The sequence below is a fragment of the Peromyscus californicus genome, unplaced genomic scaffold, assembly GCF_007827085.1.
Source record: "Peromyscus californicus insignis strain IS unplaced genomic scaffold, ASM782708v3 Scaffold_6__1_contigs__length_162567912, whole genome shotgun sequence".
Classification (NCBI taxonomy): domain Eukaryota; kingdom Metazoa; phylum Chordata; class Mammalia; order Rodentia; family Cricetidae; genus Peromyscus; species Peromyscus californicus.
In genome coordinates, this window is record NW_026294584.1 from 73,889,665 (window position 1) to 73,909,559 (window position 19,895).

The following is a 19,895-nucleotide window of genomic DNA, read 5'->3' on the forward strand; positions in this document are numbered from 1 at the left end:
TCAAATACTCATAGAAGGCAGCTTTCCTCAAAATTTGAGTCCTTTGGGGTTAAAAAAAAAAGAAGCCAATAAGAAAAACAGCCTGGGATCATTTACGCAAATTGACCATGACCAATGTAACTTCAAATCAGATTTCTCCATCACATCAGTTGGTCCATGAACAGCACAACTCTGAGACTGAAAGTGTGAGTTTCATTGAGTTGACACTGTCACAGTCAGTGCTTTAACCCTGCTACACATGGCCAACCTCCCTCTCCACTGTGTTTAAAAGGCATCTAGCTCCCTCTTGTCAAGCACCACCAGGGCCAGTTCTGTTCCCAGTGCTTTCCATATGCTCTTCAGTTCTTGGTGATAACTCTGAAAGGTATAGCCCCATGTCCAGAATGGAGTCTCAAAGAACCTCCCAGAATGGAACTGTGCAAGTCAAGATTCAATTCTCCATTTCCCTGATAATTAAATGTGTCCTCCATAACTAAGCTGTCTGTGCCTAAATATATATAAACTAGGGGCTGTGCCTGTTCCCTTTGCTTTGGTATGCACATTAACTTCTTTCATTTGTGTGTGTGCATGCATTTGTATGTATGTATGTATGTGTGTGTGTGTGTGTGTGTGTGTGTGTGTGTGTGTGTGTGTGTGAGTGTGTTCCTCAAGTGCTATCCACCTTTTTCACCCCCAAGACAGGGTCTTTCACTGACCTACAGCTCTTTATGTGGGATAGGATGGCTGATCAGTGAGCCCAAGTGAGCACCCTGTCTCTGCTTCCCCATCACTGGGATTACAAAGGCATACCACAGTGCAGGTTCCCTTTACAAGGATGTTACCATGTGGGCTATCCCCTCCAACCCTCCTGCTCCCGTTTCTAATGCTGCCAGGCAAATCCCAGTGTCCTTCACATTTTACCTACTGGATGCCTTCCTGAAAGCCTCAAGCTTGCTTAGGAACAAGTCCTTTCATGCTGCTTAAAATAGTTTCCATATCTCTAGCTGCAAAGCTAGTGCATTTTAAAATGATGAGGTGTTTCTCCAACCTTTTGAAAGGATCAGTTATTTTTTGGAAAAGAAGCCATCTAACGTTTCCCCAGGTGATTAGTTCAGAAGGTAATTTCAGTAACAGAGATAATTGCAAACAAATGATTTTGAATGACCTCTTTAAATTGTGTTTTGTCAGAAATTGGATGTTCGAGTGTAATGATCATGGGAGAGTGTTCTTCCGATGGTGCAGTAGCCTGCCAACATGGAGGATTTAAATGCTTGAAGCATTTGAATGGACCCTTGAGTGCTTACAATTAAAATATAGAGCAGGTGTTGTACCCTCCATAGCTCAGGGTGCAACATCTGTCCCCAGATGATAATGTTTCGATTATGCCCCAAGAACACCATAAATCTAAACTCCTTGCCTTACCTGCAATGGTTTTTGCAGTAATTAGCTGGCAAGTCAGTATCTGGCCTTTGAAACAACCTAGCTGCAGGGTGCTTCTCTCCACCCTATGTGGTGGCTGCAGAACTTACTGCTAGACTTAGAGTTGTCCCCTAGCGTTCATGCATCAAAACCTCAATCCCTGAATTTAAATGTTGATGGGAAGTGGGGATTTTGGGAGGTAATGAAGCCTAGACCACACTTTGAGGGTGAGGTCTCCACAATGACATTGGTGGGGTTATAGGAATAGAGATGACAGTTGGCATAGTGGCTCTGTCCCTTCATGGGATGCCTTCCACCATGAAACATGTGGACCAGATGCCAACATCATTCTCTTGATTCTTTGTAAATTACTGAGTACCAAATATTTTGTCATAGCAACAGGAAATACCGCAAGACATCGACCATCCTTTTTTCCACATGTGTTGACACAGGCAGAGTAACAGTACAGGTACTTTTTGAGGACAAAGTCTCAACAACCTTGGCTGCTCTGAGGGTTGGGGGATCAGGGATATTGATAATAAGTACAAGGTCTTGATTGAATTCTTACTCATCCTTTGTATCAAACACTAACACAGTGATTCTCAACCTTCCAAATGCTGTCACCCTTTAATACAGTTCCTCATGTTGCGGTAACCCCCAACCATAAAATTATTTTTGTTGCTACTACATAACTGTGATTTTGTTACTGTTATGAATTATAATGTAAATATCTAATGCATAATACCTGATGTGCAACCCCTGTGAAAGGGTTGTTTGACCCCCCAAAGGTTCATGACTCACAGATTGAGAACCATTGCTCTAACATAAGAGCCCCTTCCTACGAACCCAGAGTATAGAGATATATCCATAACACCCCTTGGCACTGGGCATGGACTCTAAAAAATAGATGGCATACAACAGGTGCCAGCAGACACTGAGTGCTATTGAAGGTTCACCTCGGCAAAGCCTGCTGCAATCAGCCCTATTACTGAGCGTCAAGAGCTAGTTCACATCTGTGACCCTCCCTGGATCTGGCATCACAGATTCACGAGCTCCCTGTGTGCAAGTGCATCTCCACCTAAACAACGTGATCATGCCATATGTGCCAACCATGCTCAGTAATGCAAGCAAACATGTGAACATACGAATAAAGCCCCAAGAGGCACGGATTTTCATGTTTCTGTGCGTAATAGCAGGAGTCACAGCTTTTCTGCTCTGAACTTTGATGAGACTTGCTTCAAGAAATTTCAGTTTATTTACAAGTTTTCATCACCTCAAAAACAAACAAAACATCAGTTCGAGGGTTGGAACAATGAATGGAGGAAAACCCTGAATTTGACAGGATGTTTAAAGTCCTTGGAAGGAAATTAAATTCCTCATACCCTAACACAAAAGGCAGGCAGCTATTGACAGGACTTTACCTAGGTAAATGAGGGCAGAAAGGCTTTACAGCTGTGTAAACTGACATGAAATGTAATACACAGTAATCTAGCAGGGACCAGGAAATGCTAATCCCAGGCCTGTAGAACTCCACACTGGAAAAAGAGGTTTAGCTGTGTTACAAAGACACAAGGAGGAGAGGCTTGGAGGGCTCCCACATTCTACCAGGCATTCAGTATTCTACAGAATGAGAATTGGCAGATGGTGGTACCCAGCATTCAGCACCTCCAGTCCCTGGAGCAATGTGCTTTACTTGAAAGCCCCATAAATCACAGAGGGGAGCCATTGATTTCTGCAAGTGGACACTGAGTTCTTCTGGATAATTCTAGAAGATTCTTCCAGAAGAGCACATTACCTTTGGGCACCTTGGCCCGCCACCGCTCCCGGTTGATGTGCACCACTTCAGTCCAGGTGGCTTTGAAACTCTTATAGTCGACAGGGATGACAGAATTGTTGATGGGAGCACTTCCTTCTGACCCGGAACTCTTGACACCTGATCGCTTTACATCTGATGAGTTGATGCTGTTCAAACTGGATAACAAAAGATATCATACCAAAGATGAGTGTTTGTGTCTGTGTCTGCACCATGCAGGCAGTGCGGAAGTCCACAAACAACTGGGTAGCATTTGCCAAGTTGCTGTCATGATACACCTGGATCCTAGAGATGCAGTTTCACATACAAGACAGGTGGAGAATTCTAGGCTTCTTCAGAAAAAAAAAAATACAAACACTGCCTCTTCGTGTGTCACAGTATTCTTTATGTCTTTCTATGCTGACTGGGCATTCTCTTTTTTCGGTAACCAGAATCCCCTGGCATTTATTTGGTCTGTTCTGTTCTGACCAAACCATGCCAAAGATTTAATTTTAAATGAATTCTACTTTGTGCTTTAAACATGGGATATGTATAGCATTCTTCTGATGAAGTATCATTTGTTCCTAAGTAGCTATACCAGTTAGTGCCATAAGTCAGATCCACTAAATGACAATGAAGGATTACTAGGGTTCATTTTAGCCAGCACCCAAAGGGCTAAGAAGGTATGTAGACTTATCAAGGGCTTCTGCCCTTGCTTTTTAGCATCTTCAATGTCAGTTCATTCATCTTGAGCAACCTTGAGTTCCTCTTTCTTTGCTTTCTCCCTATTTATTTATGTCTCTGCTCATTCCTTCTCGTTTTTTAAAATCAATTCTACATACCTCCTTTATAACAAAGTTAAACATTTTGCAAAGATGTGGAGGTAAGCTGTCATTACAGTGGGTTTAGCAACAGCTCCAAGTCATGCTAGGAATGGTGAAGTTGTGGAGGTGGTGGCGGTGATGGGGGTGGGGGTAGTGGTGGAGGTGTTGTTATTGGTGGTGGTGGTGGAGGAGGTGGTGGTGGTGGTGGTGGTGGTAGTGAAGGTGGTGGTGGAGGTGATGGTAGTGGTGGTAGAGGTGATGGTGGTAGATGTGGTAACAATAGTGGTAGTGTTGTTGTTGTTTTTGTTGTTGTTGGTGGTGGTGGTCATGATAATGGTGGTGGTGGTAGTGGTGAGGGTGGTGCTAAGGTAATGGTGGTAGCAAGAGCAGAGATGGAAGCAGTCCTGGTAGCAGAATCAGCAGTGTCAATAAAGATTAAGCGCCAGCTTTACTGTAGCCAGCACTTCCACCATGACAGGCCTTCCAAGAATCTTACACAGACTGAATAATTCAATTAGCCTATGAGTACTATAATCTTATTTTCTCACATTAGTAACCTGAATGTGAGGGTAGTTTAATTGTTTATCTAGAATCACCTGGGGAAAGAGTCTCAATGCAGAATTAGCTAAGTCAAGTTCATCAGTGTGTACCCATTGGTGGTTGATTATCTTGGTTACATTAATTGATGTGGGAAGACCAAGCCCACTGTGGAACTTCCATGGGTTTGGGTCCTGGACTGTACAAAAGAGGAAAAAGTGAAGTGGGTGTGAATATACATGAACTGATTCTCTTTGCTCTTGAGTACGGATGTGATGTGACTAGCTGCTTCAAGTTCCTGCCTTGACTTCCTCACAGTGAAAGACTATAACCAAGAACTGTAAGCTGAATCAACTCTCCCTTACAGCTGCTTTTGTCCGTGTTTCTGTACAGCCTCAGGGAAGGAAACCAAGGCACTGAGCTGACTTAGATGAGACTACCCATGTTAATAAGCAGTAGAGTTGGGATGTTAAGCCTGAACTTGGGCTGTAGAGCCTGGCCTCTTACTGTTCTACATCTTTATGCTTTATGCTGTGATCCATGGCACTTGAAAACACTTAAGTTTGAGGTGTTCTGTTATATTTTTGAAAAATCTATACTCTAGTTTCTTCCTGAATTTAGAAATGAAAGTCAGCCTCATTTCTTGTAAGAACTTGGTCAAAACCATGATCATCTGTGGAATGAGGAACAAGGGCTTTCTGTGTACAGCAGGAGAAGTGTAGTAGTCAGTGCTGCCGGAAGCAAAGGCTTCAGAGAGTGGGGACATTGCACTCTGGCCTTGGACCACCAGAGAGCACAGACAGTATCATTCCAAACCCTCTGGAAGAAAGAAGGAGGCAGACATGTCTTGTATAAGAAGTAAGAGAGGTATAGCGCATTGTGATCCCACACATCCACCAAGGAGAGAATTCCAACCCCACCCAGCTCTCAAACTTCCCACTGACCTTGAGCGCCTCTGGCCTGTCCCACCAGTCTGGGAGGTTTCATCAATTAACGGACTCACAATCTTTTCAGTCATATCTGTGAGCACAGTGAAGGTTGGTTCCACGATGAAGTCGATAAAACCTACAGAGAAGCAGCATTAGCTCAGATAACAGTATGCTAACAGGACTAGCCCATATTTTCCTCTGGAAACCAATTAGTCTTTTCTTAACTAACCAACCAAACAAAACACTGTCTACATGGGAGCTCCAAAGCAGCCAAGAACTAGTTGGTCTCATTCTTACTGAATGTCATGAGTCAGTTTCCTTTCCCCTGTATAATTTCCTTAGGGCTTTTTAATGAGTGATTCAATTGAATGCTTAAAAATACAATTTAACACCTGCTATATAATAAGTACTGTGATGTGTTTTGTAAAAGTCTGAAGATGACTAATGCAATCCAACAGCCCTCAAGGAATTTATAGATAAGATTTAATGGGCATAAAAATGACCCCTACGGTTTCTTCAGGGCAAAGGAGAAGCCCAGATGAAGGCTCCTGGGAGAGAAATAGAAGAGAATGAAAGGAGATATTTTACTCCTATAGAGACCAGTGAGCAGTTGTGTAAAGGTTTAGTGTTTAAGCTGAGCTCTTAAGGATGGGTAGCAGGAAGAGTGTGGCTATTCACTCTGGGTAGAGGGACTTCCAGAGGTGGAAAAGTGTGCAGGAGATGTCTCTGCAATGACTGGGGTGTAGGAATGCTTTGAACTGGGAAAAAAAGGTTTGGGGAGGCCAGTTATCCACAGCTCAGGGAGGGAAGTTCCTGGGGTTTAGAATCGGAGAAGTACTGGGTTGGTCTGGTGATATCTGGGCAGCTTCATGATGATACATTTAAATGAGCTTTGATACAGTCCATGCAGCAAGAGGCATGGAAAGGCAGTGAGGAGGAAAGACAGAGGGCGGGGGGGAATCTTGTTAGGAGCAATTGCAGCTGCTCAAACAGAAGGTAAGAAACTGAGACCCAGAGCTGTTGTGAACTGGGCACCAAAGGCCCACATAGCACAGCAGGCAGCATTGCTCTGGAGGGATCCCTCTCGGAGGCTCCAACAACACAGCAGAAGAAATGAGAGGAGACAGGATGGGCTGCGAGCTGCTGGCCTGACAAACAGGAGGCAGAACCTCCTGGAAAGAGTTAGAAGAAAGGACTAGAAATTGAGTTAGGGTCCTTAGTGAAATGAAACCTTTTAAGATGGCCATACTGGGGAGATAGCAAAAGCTGGCTTACAGAGATTATCTTAACTCAAAGCCCAAAACAAAACCACAATAACGAGAGAGAGAGAATGGAAACTAAATGAGCATTCGTGACACACTGAGTGAAAATAGTACATACGCTGGCACTACCAGGGACTGGAGTAAGTCATCCATAGTCACACATAAGGGAGGAAACACACACCCACTAAGGGGGTCACTGCCCACTCCTCTGAGTGGTATCTGGAAATGCAGGGATGAGTATTTAGTTGTCACAGTTACTAAGGGGAGAGCGATACTGGTGCTAATAATACTCAGCAGAGAAGGATATTACAACTGTAGTGTAACCTACAAAAGAAGAACTGTCTATCTGACAAGGAAACATTGGTAACAGTTCACTATAATTTAATTTTGAGCTCAAACTGCAGTATTTGATGATGCACAGAATTGTTTTGATAGGCCCCCCCATTTCCTACAGGAACGTACAAGCATGTTCGCTATTCTTGGCACAATGTAAAATCCTGGCCTGATTTCTCCCTATAATGTCTCTCACTGTATCCTGTTCCCTACCCACTGTCCCTGCCACATTGGAGCTATTGCGAATTCACTGACCATATTAAGCAGTTTTTAATCTCTGCTTTCTCTGTCTCCTGTCTGTGGTGTCATTTTATCTACCACTAAGCCATTGCTAACATGTACCACTATCTATCACTACCTGCCTAGACACTACTTGAATCCTTCCTCAGATATAGCTCAAACATTACCCCTTAATAAGTCTGTGTGGACCACCTGACTCTAATGGTTCTCATACTGTCTGTGTATTCCATTTTAAAATGTTAAGAATTCTTTCTTTAACATGCATAATGTGCTAGCACACTTTGTTTTCCTAACATCTTGCCCACTGTCTAATACTGGTTTAATAAAATCTTTAAAAGCAGGTACCATGTATAGTTAATTTTTGACTTCATGGCATCTATTATAATTCCTAGCTCTACCCAGTACCCAACAGGAACCCAAGGCATATCATAAAACAAATAAAACAATGAATGATCACATAAAGCTCAAGCAGTTACCAGGCACCGTGGCACACATTCTCAATCTTAGCACCTGGTAGTCAAAGGCAGGAAGGTCAGGAGGTCAGGAGGCCAAGGTCCTTAGCTATACAGCCAGTTCATAGCCAGCCTGAGTTGAAGGTTAGCTTTAGGTAAATGGCCAGTTTATGCCCAGCCTGGATTATAGGAGACCCTATCTCTCCTCCAAAATGGACAAGAAGAAAAGGCAGTAATTGCTTATTAAATTTATTTTTGAGTGATCACAGTCTCTTCTAAAGTAGAGTTCACTCACGACATTTATTTTATGTGTAACATGTGACACTGTTTCCCTCTCCCACAGCTGAGGGTTTTTGTAATACATCTATTATGGTGATTCCTTTCTTTCTTTTTCTTTTTTTTTTGTACCAAAGAAAAGGAGTGAGGAAACAAAAACAATTTAAGAGAGGCCTCTTAGGAAGGAGGAGAGTCCTAAACTTGGACAGAAGAACCATCAAGAAAGGGAGATAGCCAGGCAGTAGTGGCACACTCCTTTAATTCCAGCATTTGGCAGACAGAGGCAGGCGGATCTCTGAGTTTGAGGCCAGCATGGTCTTCAGAGCAAGTTCCAGGACATCCAGAGCTACAAAGAGAAACCCTGTTTTGGATTTCAAAAAAAAAAAAAGCGGGGAGAATGATAGGGTGTGACTTCCAGTGTTGAAGCACAGTAGGGGCACTGAAGCAAAACGGGCTCCCCAACTACAGTATGCCCTGCATGGCCATTTCCTCAGAAAGTTGAAGCCCTCTTTCCTTTTGGCAAGAATGATGGGGACTCCAAAGTTTCTCTGTCTAATGTCCCCCCAGAACAAGCCATAGTCCAGAGAGAATGATATCACTTCACCCTGCCAAAGGTTGGCAGCAGTGAGCCAGAGCCCCAGCTGGGATCCCCGAACACAGCAGCAGCCCTGCCCGCCACAGATATGCCATCTGATGCTCCTTCAAAGCAGCTGGCAAATACCTACCCACTTGTGACTGAGCAACCATGGTTGACTTTCTGTCACACAGAGGAGAAAACGGCAGCCCCAGCTCAGCTTCTCTGTCACCCTAGAAAAACAGAAGGTCACAGTAAACAAAAGAACAGGCTGAGCTGCCCAGATTTTATTTAGCAACCTCAGCTACCACTTAGGCCACTTATCTTTATTTTAATTATTACAATTACATTGTGTAATAAGTCCTGGTGGGCCTGCTCCTCTAAACAAAAGACACCAAGAAGTGGTGGCTTCCGGAGAGCAATCATTCCCTCTGAATGCAAAGTCTCATGCTGTCCCAAAGAAAGCTTCACTGGGCAGCAATAGGTTCCCCATGGAAAACCAGGCAGCAGTCCATGTGTCCTATGGCCTAGAGCCAACATCACAGTCAGAATGGCTGTGCTCTCCACAGTGTTCCTGCAGCTACCTACGGCCCTCTTCTAGCCTCTGAACCCCCAGTGGTGAGTCATGTTCAAAAGGGAAATTCAAGCTGACTGATGTGGGTTTGTCCCTTAACATTACCTAAAGCCACATACAAAGGAAGTACGTGCTTCTGTGTTTCCTGTCCTAACACTTGATTTACAGTGAAAAGTGGACCAGAAAGGACCAGTTATTAGACAACAGTACAGCATAACTGTTTGGACAAAGTATTTTTCATGGAACCCAAAAGTACCACTCTAATACAAGCACTATGGGACATCTAACTGTTGATGGAGATGGCTTTTAAAAACATGAAATTCAAGTTCAATCTTTCTGTCATGTCCAGAGGAAGGAGAAGAATATATCTCCTCATATCTGTCAGTGAACTGTGTTCTTCCTTTTTTTTTTTTTTTTTTTTTTTTTTTTTTTTTTTTTTTTTTTTAGGTAGAAACTCACTCAGGATAATGGCTACCAGTCTGTGCTTGAATCCTGCCTTATTGCTGTTGTGTATGGTCCTAGGAAGGTCACTGTCCTTTGCTATTTCACAACTTTCCATCTGTTAAATGTGGATAACAGTCCAAACCTAAAGGGCTTATGATGAAGCAAAATGACAAAAAGACATATAGGCAAACACAAGAACTACTAAAGAATTACTGCTGCCATAGAGAAAGCCATATTTGAAGTCGAGCTTTGAGAAACATGGAGTGAATTTGTTCTAGCTAGCCTACTCTAATTGTAATGAACATTACCATTGTATTAATAGCACTCAGAAACCCTCATAGCCTGCAGCCAAGACTGTCCCAACATCTGAATGCTTATTTCTAAGTAATGCCACCAAGGAGTCAGATAAGAATTCTAGCAAAAGCACCAGGTAAATTTTTAAGAGGCTTTATATTGATCAGTGCTATTGCATACTACAAGAGCCTAATGCCTACAAAGAGCCAACAACCAAATGACATAGAAGCAGCATTTATGGAGCAAAAAGTCTAATGCATAGAAAGAAAAAACAATAGAAACACCTGCCAGCCCATGGCAGCTCACATATTTTAAAGTGATATATAAAAATCTAAGTTATTTAACTGGCACAGTGAAGAAGGCACTGAATGGCTGAATATAAAATGTGTTGACAACTTGGTCCCCAGCTGGTACAATGGACCCAGTCCTGACAAGTTCAGAGCTGAATGGTTTAAAGGAAGTGAGTCACTAGGGCCTCATCTCTAAAGGGTATATATCTCGTGTCCTCAGAACTTTCTTCTCTGGCTCTCTTGGCTTCCTGGTCGCCAGTCGGGGAGCAGTATTCTTTTTCCCTGACAGTATGCCACAATGTTTCTGTCTTGCCACAGACCTAAACACAATGGAGCAGGTTAATCATGTACTGAAACCTCTGCAACCAGGAGCCCACATATACCTTCCCTCTTTTACATTCATATTCTCAGATGTCTTGTCACAGTGGAGAAGATTTACTATCATATAGACACATCTGATAGTCTTTTGACTGGATGCTGAAATAAGACACAGAAATCTTCCATGATCCACAGACAAGCACAAAGGTACTGTATGCATACATTTAATTTAAGCTCCAAATAAAAAATAAGAAATTATTTGGTCAATAAAAACAAAGTAATTTGGAATCTCTTAAGTGAAGAAACATATCACAAAAAAATACAGAAAAGTTTGAAAATATTCTATGTGAGGTAACTCTTGGTTAAAAGAAAAATGAAAAGCAAATTTAAAGACTAATTACTAAAGACTGCTTTGGAGCACAGTGTGTCAGAAGCATCAATAAACAAACACTTCTCAGTTTCTGTTTTCTAAATAAACAGAAAAACAAAGGCAAATGAAGTGAGCATTGAACTCAGGGAGTTAGAAAAATAAAAGTAAATGAGATGAGTAAAGATGCAAACAGGATCGCTGTGCTGAAGAAGAAAGAAATACTAAAATAACACAATCTTGTAGGGGAGAGAGGGAAAACACTCAGCAATGCACATGAAATAAAACAAACAAGGAAACCCCCACAGACACAGAAGAAAGGAAAAGAGTTGTGAGATGTTTCCAAACTGTAAAAGTACACAGTGATACAAAGAAAATGAACCTCGAAGCTTCTCAGAATGAAATGGATTTACCAAGGCAGACATCTTTTTTTTTTTCTTTTCAAAGTCAGTGTTTCATTTGAAAGCACCCTGAGGCTGTGGCGTGGATCCTGCAGAATATGGTTATGAAGCTGAAGATGGCACTCCATCCTATAGAAGAGCAAGGATGCCTACCTATATTCACAAGGGCTTAGCTATCCTGTTATTTTGAAATATAGCCCAACTTTCTGAATGTAATCTTAAAAGGCTTTATGGGATTTCCCATGTGAACTGTCCAGTTTCGAAGTTATCATTGAGAGCTGGAGGAGCATTACTCCGAGTTTCATGGGTTACCAGCTATGCTTTGGCATCTGGGTTAAGACAATAAAAATATTACAGAGAATTACATTCACTAAAACCAGTTCAAGTCCAGTGAATTAACACACCAATCCTAATAGGCCAAGAAATTCAGTATGGTTATTTCCATACTGCCCCTAGAACATTTTCATTCCATTTGAGTCTGTGTGTGTATGTATGCAAACCAGATTTCCTTTATGGTGAGGAAATAATGTTCACTTAATTAAGTAATTCACACACTCTCATAATTCAAAACAGGAATTACTTCAATATATCAAACTTATGTGAGTTAGCCATGATCTGTCCACTGGCCACAGACTGAATATTACTAACATGATGGAGGTATTTTTACAAAACTACATCAAAGGGAGCATATGAAGAAGGAGAAGGTGAGTATTTATAGAAATGTCTCATGTTATTGTTAGAAAACCAGCCATTTAAAAATTGCTTAACGTAAGCCCTGAATGATGATAAATTTGTAGTCGGTTGGCCTTGTATGCATATCAGGGTCACAACTGTGTCATTTAAGCCCCTCCCATGCCCATACTTCACTCCACTCTACTTATCATAGAGCCTGGGAATTTCTCTGGAGACCACGTAACAAGTGTGCAAAGGAGACTTCCTATATAAAGTCAGGGCACACGAGCTTGGTATAAGGGTGGTTGTGCATATGAGGAGTGGCACCCATGGACACACTGAAGAGAACACAGGATATTCGATGCTGAAAGGTTCTTAAGAATATTTGTCCAAACTTACCCTGAATCTTTTCTGTTCCTCCCCCCAAAAAAAAACACAAGCAACCCAAAAGACAAGGGAATTAGAAGGGTGAGTTAGTCCCGGACTGCAAAGCAGTTGGAATAAAGCTCCAATGGACAGTTTGGGGCTTTAGCGACTGTTAACTCTAGTCCCACTACTACTGGACAATGTGTACAGTTTTAGAAAGAAAAAATACATATAATTTTTGTGCAATTATTTCCCCATTCAAACTAAGAGCATTAGGAGACTTTCATACCCAAGCCCAAGGTAACCAGTGTGCAAGTGTGTCCCCACAGCTAAGATGGTGGAGACTTACTCCTCAAGGTCATATGGTAATAGTATTTAGAGGCGAAGTCTTTGGGAGATAACACTGTTTAGAAAAGATCTTGAGAGTGGGTCACTAATACCCCATGAAGGTGTCATTGACTTTAAAGCAGAGTGACCAGAGCTAGCACTGTGATGCCCCCAACAAGTGTGCTTACCAGATGCCAGTGCCAGGCTCATGGAGTTCTAGGTTCCAAAGCCATGACCTAAATAAATCTCTATTCTTTACAAATTATCTCATCTCAGGTATGGTATTATAGCAACAGAAAATGAACTGTGGCTCAGCGAAAGAACCTATCCTTAGTCATTTGAGGGACCAATGGTAAGACGTGGTATTAAGTGCTGTTTTATGGGAGTTAGAGTTCTCAAAACCCATGTTGTGCGCTTCCCCTTTTTTTTTTTTTTTTTTTTTTGGTTTTTCGAGACAGGGTTTCTCTGTGTAGCTTTGCGCCTGTCCTGGAACTCACTTGGTAGCCCAGGCTGGCCTCGAACTCACAGAGATCCGCCTGGCTCTGCCTCCCGAGTGCTGGGATTAAAGGCGTGCGCCACCACCACCCGGCGCGCTTCCCCTTTTGAATGAACAAGAATTAGCTGAGGTCATTTACTAATATGAACTAACAGTAACTGAGGTCTGTAATCTACATTTTATTGACTGAGCCTCAGGACCTCACGTCTCAAAGCAGGTATCCGTGTGGCAGCTCTTCTCAAGGCGAGGCCAGCATCCATGTCAGGCTGGAGAACTAACCCTAACCTCAAAGACTTCTGTCTTGGTGACATGCACTTGCTTTCTTTCTTTTATTCTGTTATATTTACATATTTGTATTTGTCTTAAAGCAATGCATACTCATTAAAGACTGTCTATTTTTACAGATAACACGACTCCGAATTGAAAGTGTCACTAAATTTAAATGCACTTGAACAATAATTCCTAGTGATTTCTTGACTCTGAGTTGCCATATCTTAGTTTTGGAACATTGTGTCATGGCTCATCCATCAAAACACACAACCTATCCAATAATAAGAGACATGAGTCAAAGATTATTAACTTAGTCCCACAGGGAGATACCAAAATAACACTTTTGTTAACTGATGAGGGGAAAAAAAAAAAGAAAAGAAAAGTCCTTTTCGAATGACACTTAGACAAGAGACTGCCACAAGGAAACACATTTCTTCTAAGCAGAAATGCCTAAGAGAGAACGCATTTCACAATGTCTTAAGAATCAGAATTTAGGTAAAAGTCAAGCATTACATATACAGAAAAAAAACAACCGAGAAAAGCCTCCTTCTTCAAAGAAAATAACTATATCCTCCATTGTCCCTGCCAGAGAGGTGCTGAAATATTCAATTCCCAAATTATCCTGTGCCAGCCCTGGTGAGCGGCAAGAGACAAGGTACCTGTCTGAAGAACTCCTCCAGGAGAGACATGGTCCAGCGGTGGTGCAGGTCCCATGCTTTCGCAGGATGGCTGATGTCTGCTGTGTGCAGCATCAGGGATAAGGCTTTTGGCTTTTCAATTCTGCAAACCCAACACACGGAAGCACACAGTGACCACAGGCCTCAAACACTGGGAGCTTCAAAAATCTTTAAAATCACCTCTGCTTGTCCACAGAAAACCCAATGGACACCGAAATAAGGAAAAGGTGAACTGCCTGTAAGTACTGCCACCACACTGATGAACGAACATTCAGTATTTACTGAGTAAGGCCCTTCTCATTTAACCAGTTTACAGAATGGCTTCATTTTTCAACCAGACAACAAAAATCTAGACAATACTTTCTTTCTTTAGTTACCTCTACATTCATCAGACCTTTGATCATTTAATTACTAATAGGGTAATGATAGTAATTGCAGCTAACTGGTACTGTGTCTTATATTTACTCCGACTCTGATTCTGATAAACCTCTAACTGTGAGATGCTGTATGATGTTCAAGCTCTTTGCTCCAGACATCACTACTTTCTGAGATAACCCAACCATTATCCTGAAGGTGATGTGTTGTAAATGTATAAAATATGCAAATTTTAGACTAAGCCCTATGACAACATAATGTCACAGGCTACTCACGCTTCTGGCTGCTGCAGGGCTGTCTTCATGGCTTTGATTTGCTGGAAATGACAGGACATATCCGTGGCCATTACCATCTCAATTACCAAAGTTCGAAACTCCCTTTTGGGGACACCCATGAGGAAAAGGCATGAAAACAAAGAAAACGAAAATCCAAGTTATTTTTTGCCACATTTACTCAAAATCAGTTAATTATTTCAGCATTTCAAATCTAATGTCAGTCTTTTTAGTGGAATTTTTATGAAGTGGGATATAAATGAAGGTTAAGGATGAAGGAACAATTTATTAAGAATATGATAGGGGAGGGGAGGCTAGAGAGATTGCTCAGTAGTTAAGAGTATTTAATCCTTTTGCAGAGGTCCTGAGTTCCATTCTAAGCACCCACATCAGGTAGATCACCTCACTGAGCACTTGCATTCATGTGAGCATACCCATGCACAGACACACATACATGCATAGAATTTACAAATAAAATAAGTCTTTACAAAAGAACATGATACATCTGTCATTTGGAAAATTAAGCCTACCGGGAAAGTTACAGTGAAGCTGAAATCTGAATTTAAGTGTTCACTTCTCAGTTGAATTCATTTTTAAGATAAAACTAACTTGAAATAATCCTAGAAACTAGACTGATAATTTGTTGGGTACGTTACGCAGTCCACATTTTAAAAACAGGCTTTATTTTTTAAAGTACTTTTAAGTTCACAGAAAAATGGAGAAGGGTACATCCTTTCTGCTGCAGTTTTCCTAATCATAAACATTCTGTGCTTATGTGGGGTTCATGAGTTACAACAGATAACCAATGTCAATACATTTGTTAAATGAGCCAGACAATGGTGACGCACACCTTTAATCCCAGCACTCGGGAGGCAGAGGCAGGTGGATCTCTGTGAGTTTGAGGCCAGCCTGGTCTATAGAGTGAGTTCCAGGACAGCCAGGATGACACAGAGAGACCTTGTCTTGAAAACCCAAAAACCAAACAAACATTTATTAAATGAAGTCCAGAGCTTATTTAGGGCTCACTCATCATATTGCACAGTTCCACAGGACTTGACAAATGCCCCTGCCATGTGTCTATATTTTAGCATCATATAGAATGATTTCTGAACCCCGAATTTTCCTGTTATTTCCCCCTCCCCTGAACAGCTGAAAGCTGCTAGATGCTATACTGAACTAACAACTGCTTTGAGGTATAACTTAGCTCAGAATAAACTGCTCCTATAGGAACAGCATGATTCAACTGGTTTTAGCAGCTGAATAAGCCTTTGAAAACACCATTACATTCATAACAAATATTTTCATTACTGCCGGGCAGTTCCACTTTCTACTTGTACATATGTATGTATATAATGTGTATGCATGTATATATGCTTGTAATGTTAATGTATATGAATGTGCACTGAAATGACAAACATATAAGCATGTTATACACATATACATATACACAATATTTTACATGCATTATACATATGCACATATACATACTTACATGTATATGAAACTAAATGTAATCTTTTTGTCTGAGTTCCTTTCCTAGGCATAAGGACTTGCCGCTTATGGTAGAGTAGGTCACCCATACTTCCTTGCTGTTTCCAGATGAAAGGTATCCCAGCCACTGCAGTGTGTTATCCTCTTAACAGCTGATGTGTATTTGGTGTATTCTACACTAGTTTAGGGTGAATACAAACAAACTGTCCCTGGGTATCCATGTGCAGGTCTTTATACGGACATGGCCTCTTTGCTTTAGAGCAAATATCCAGAAACAGAAGGGCTGTTTGGTTAGGCACCTGAGCATTTAACTGCATAAAAATCCTGCCAAAGTCCTTGCAAAATGACTGTTTAAGTTCACATTTTTGACAAGCGTGTTAAAGTTCTAGTTTCTTTTCTTGCCTTCTGTCAGCCTTTAATGCTAACCATCCAGTGGGTGTGAAGGGGTAGCTCATTGTGGTTTTTATTTGCATTTCCTTGACCAGATACTGTTGCTGAGAACCACTCGTGTGCTTTTACTGTTTGTGTATCATCTTTTAGGGAACCGTTTTTCAATTACTTTTTACTTTTTAAAGGAGGGGTGCTTCTTTAAAAACTCTCATTATTGAGTTGTCAAGGTACATTATGCTTCTGATACAAACCCCAATAGAATATGCACAGCATCCACATTTCTCCAGTTTTGTGGCTTAGATCAATTCGGTACCTTCCAACAAGTTTAATTTTTATTAAATTAAAATTTTTATTTAAAAAAAAATGCCTCTTGCCTTTTGTGCTCTAAGAACTCCGCATGTCCTGAAGACATTGCTGTGCTTTCCTGTGAAATCCTCACCGCTGTTCAGCCTGCCTAGGTTTTTACGCTCTATTTTATGACAAAATTTGAGCTGATTTTTGAGTATGGTTTGAAGTAAGAGTCAAAGTTATCGTTTTCCATAGACACCCACTTGTTTTAACACCATTTGCTGAAAATAGTTTCCTTTCCCCACTGATTCAACTTAACACCTTTATCAAAAATCCAATGGTGAGGGGTCTGAGGAGATACCTCAGTGGGTACAGTGCTTGCCAGGCAAGCATGAGGACCTGAGTGTGGGGTGTAGCAGGACACATTTGTAACCTAGCACTGAGGGACAGGGATCAGGACAAGAGGATCCGCAGAGTTTGCTGTTCAGTCAGTACTAACAATAAGTGACCTCCAGGTTCAAGGTAGAGACACTGACTCAAAAAACAAGCTGGAGAGCAGTAGAGGAAGACACCCAACATTGACCTCTGACGTTCCCACTAAAAGGTTTTAATTAGCGTACAAAGTAATAGCTTTCAGTATAGCTGTATGTGCATAAATATCTCTGCACTTAGATTGCTTTCACCCCTCCTCCCTTCTTGCTCCTCCCCCCTCCTCTTCCTGAGGAGTCCTCATTCTGCCTGTATGTCACATGTGTGTTGACCTAATCTAGATTCTGCAGACAAGAGAAAAATTCATTATCTTCTGAGTTTGGTTTATTTAATTTAACATGATGACCTCCAGTTCAACTGTTTTTCTATAAATGTCATAATTTCATCCTTCTTTGTGAATGAATAAAACTCCACTGTAGGGGCTGGCAAGATGGCTTAGTTCAGTGGTCCTCACCCTTTGTAATTTTGTGACCCTTAATACAGTTCCTCATGTTGAGGTGATCCCAACCATAAAGTTACTTCATTGCTACTTCACAACCGTAATTTTGGTACTGTTATGAATTGTAATGTAAATATCTGATATGCAGGATATATGATATTTGACCCCTGCGAGAGGGTCATTCCATCCCCCAAGGTATTGTGACCCACCTGTTGAGAACCCCTGGCTTAGTGGGTAAAACCACCTCAGTTCGATCTCACATTGTGGAAGAAGAGAACATGGTGCATTGTGGCACATATGTACCCACCAACCTTTTACAAACTAATGAACGTCATAAAAAGTTCACTGTGTACATGGACCACATTTTCTTTACTCATTCATCCAATCATTCATCCAAGATGGGTGTCCAGGATGACTCATAGCTTGACTCCTGTGAACACAGTCACAAATAAAGATGGGTGTGCAGGTGTCTCTGTGCTATTCTCATGTACTTCTTCAAGACTGCATCCCAGGAGTGGGAGAGATGAATCATATAGTTTTTCTATTCTTAGTCTTCTGAGACGTTTCCACACTGATTTCAACAACTCTGATCTTTTATCTCCTACCTTGTGCAAGAATTTCAAATGTAATTTCCTAGTGGCTAGCTGCTAGTCTATTATTTTTTACATTAACTTCGTATTTAGTGGTCTCATTAAATTCATTATCAGTTTTAGTAGTTGCCATAATAGTCTTAAGGCTTTATGTGCAATCAGATCTCATTTGCTTACAGAAACACTTTATGTTGTTTAATGTAAGATCAGGCATCCTAATCTGGTGCCCCGTCTTCAGTCAGAAGTGTTCAGCTTTCACCATGAAGGTTGATGCTAGCTATGGCTTTACACTGCTGCCTTATCCAGCTGAGACGCTATAGGCTCCTTTTTGTTTCTCATTGGAAGAGAGTTTTTACTTGATAAGTAATGACTTTTGTCAAATGTTTGGATATAGTTATTGAAATGACCACATCGTTTGTTTTTGGGTTTTGTTGTTTGTTTGTTTGAGTGGATGCCTCACTATATGGCTCTGGCTGGCCTGAAATATCTCAGTATGGATTCCAACTCAGGATTCCAACTCCTCCTGCCTCAGTCTCCAGTGTGCTGGGATTACAGGCATGTATCAACAACAACTGGCTTTCTTTGCTTGCTTATTTGTTTTTAATATGACAATTTTTAAAAATTTATTTTAGAGTGCCAAATTAACCATGCATCTTGGAATAAATTCTCTGTAGTTATCAGGGTTATCCAATATAACACAAATACATTTATGTATATTTACATATAAACATTCATTATAAAATTTATGTTTGTTTATGAGACAGGGTTTCCTATATCCAAGACTGGCTGTGACTTCTCTATGCAGGGGTAGATGACTTTGAAATTCTTATCCTCCTGTTTCCACTTTCCCAGTGCTGGGACTACAGGTAGGTACAAGAAGTCCAATTATATACAGTTCTAGGGATCAAATCCAGGGCTTCATTCATGATAGGCAAGCACTCTACCAACTGACCTAAATCCCCAGCCATGGAACTAACCTACAGACTTATGAAGGTTGACAAGACCAAGGTCAGCTGGAGCAGTCAGCAAGCTGAAGACCTTTAGGGTCAACGATACGCTCCAGTCAAAAGACAGTAGACTCAAGATTCAGGAAGAGGGTTTCAGTTCAAACCCAGGAGGAAAGAATTTGATCTTACTTGGGGGAGGGAGTGAACCTTTTATGTATTTAGTCTAACCCTCAGCTCCTTATGTGAGGCCTCCTAATATTAGGAATGACAGTCTGCCTTACTGAGTCTACTTATTTATAAGTTAGCTTCAACTAAAAACAGACTCATGGAAAGAGCTTGGATGCTATTCAAAGAAATATCAAGACTCACTGTGGCCAACTTGAGTTGATGCAAAATTAACCACACTATCCAAATCAGGCTTTTTACATAACATTATTTTAAATGGCAATATTTAACAAGGATTGATGCACTTATATTCATGGGGTTTAATAGTCCCCAAGA

At 41.2% G+C, this 19,895-nt stretch overlaps 1 protein-coding gene across 9 annotated transcripts in view; it reads right to left on the reverse strand.

Annotated features, from left to right (window-relative positions):
* The window catches only part of Pde1c (phosphodiesterase 1C), a 621,274-nt gene that overhangs the window by 185,245 nt on the left and 416,134 nt on the right, over positions 1–19,895 (reverse strand). For all 9 annotated transcript variants that reach the window (XM_052720608.1, XM_052720605.1, XM_052720604.1 and 6 more), the window contains 5 exons: positions 14,764–14,865; positions 14,096–14,216; positions 8,769–8,850; positions 5,496–5,616; positions 3,194–3,369 (listed from right to left, as the gene is read on the reverse strand). In XM_052720608.1, coding sequence (XP_052576568.1) covers positions 3,194–3,369; positions 5,496–5,616; positions 8,769–8,850; positions 14,096–14,216; positions 14,764–14,865 — 602 coding nt within the window. The remainder of the gene's footprint in view (positions 1–3,193; positions 3,370–5,495; positions 5,617–8,768; positions 8,851–14,095; positions 14,217–14,763; positions 14,866–19,895) is intronic.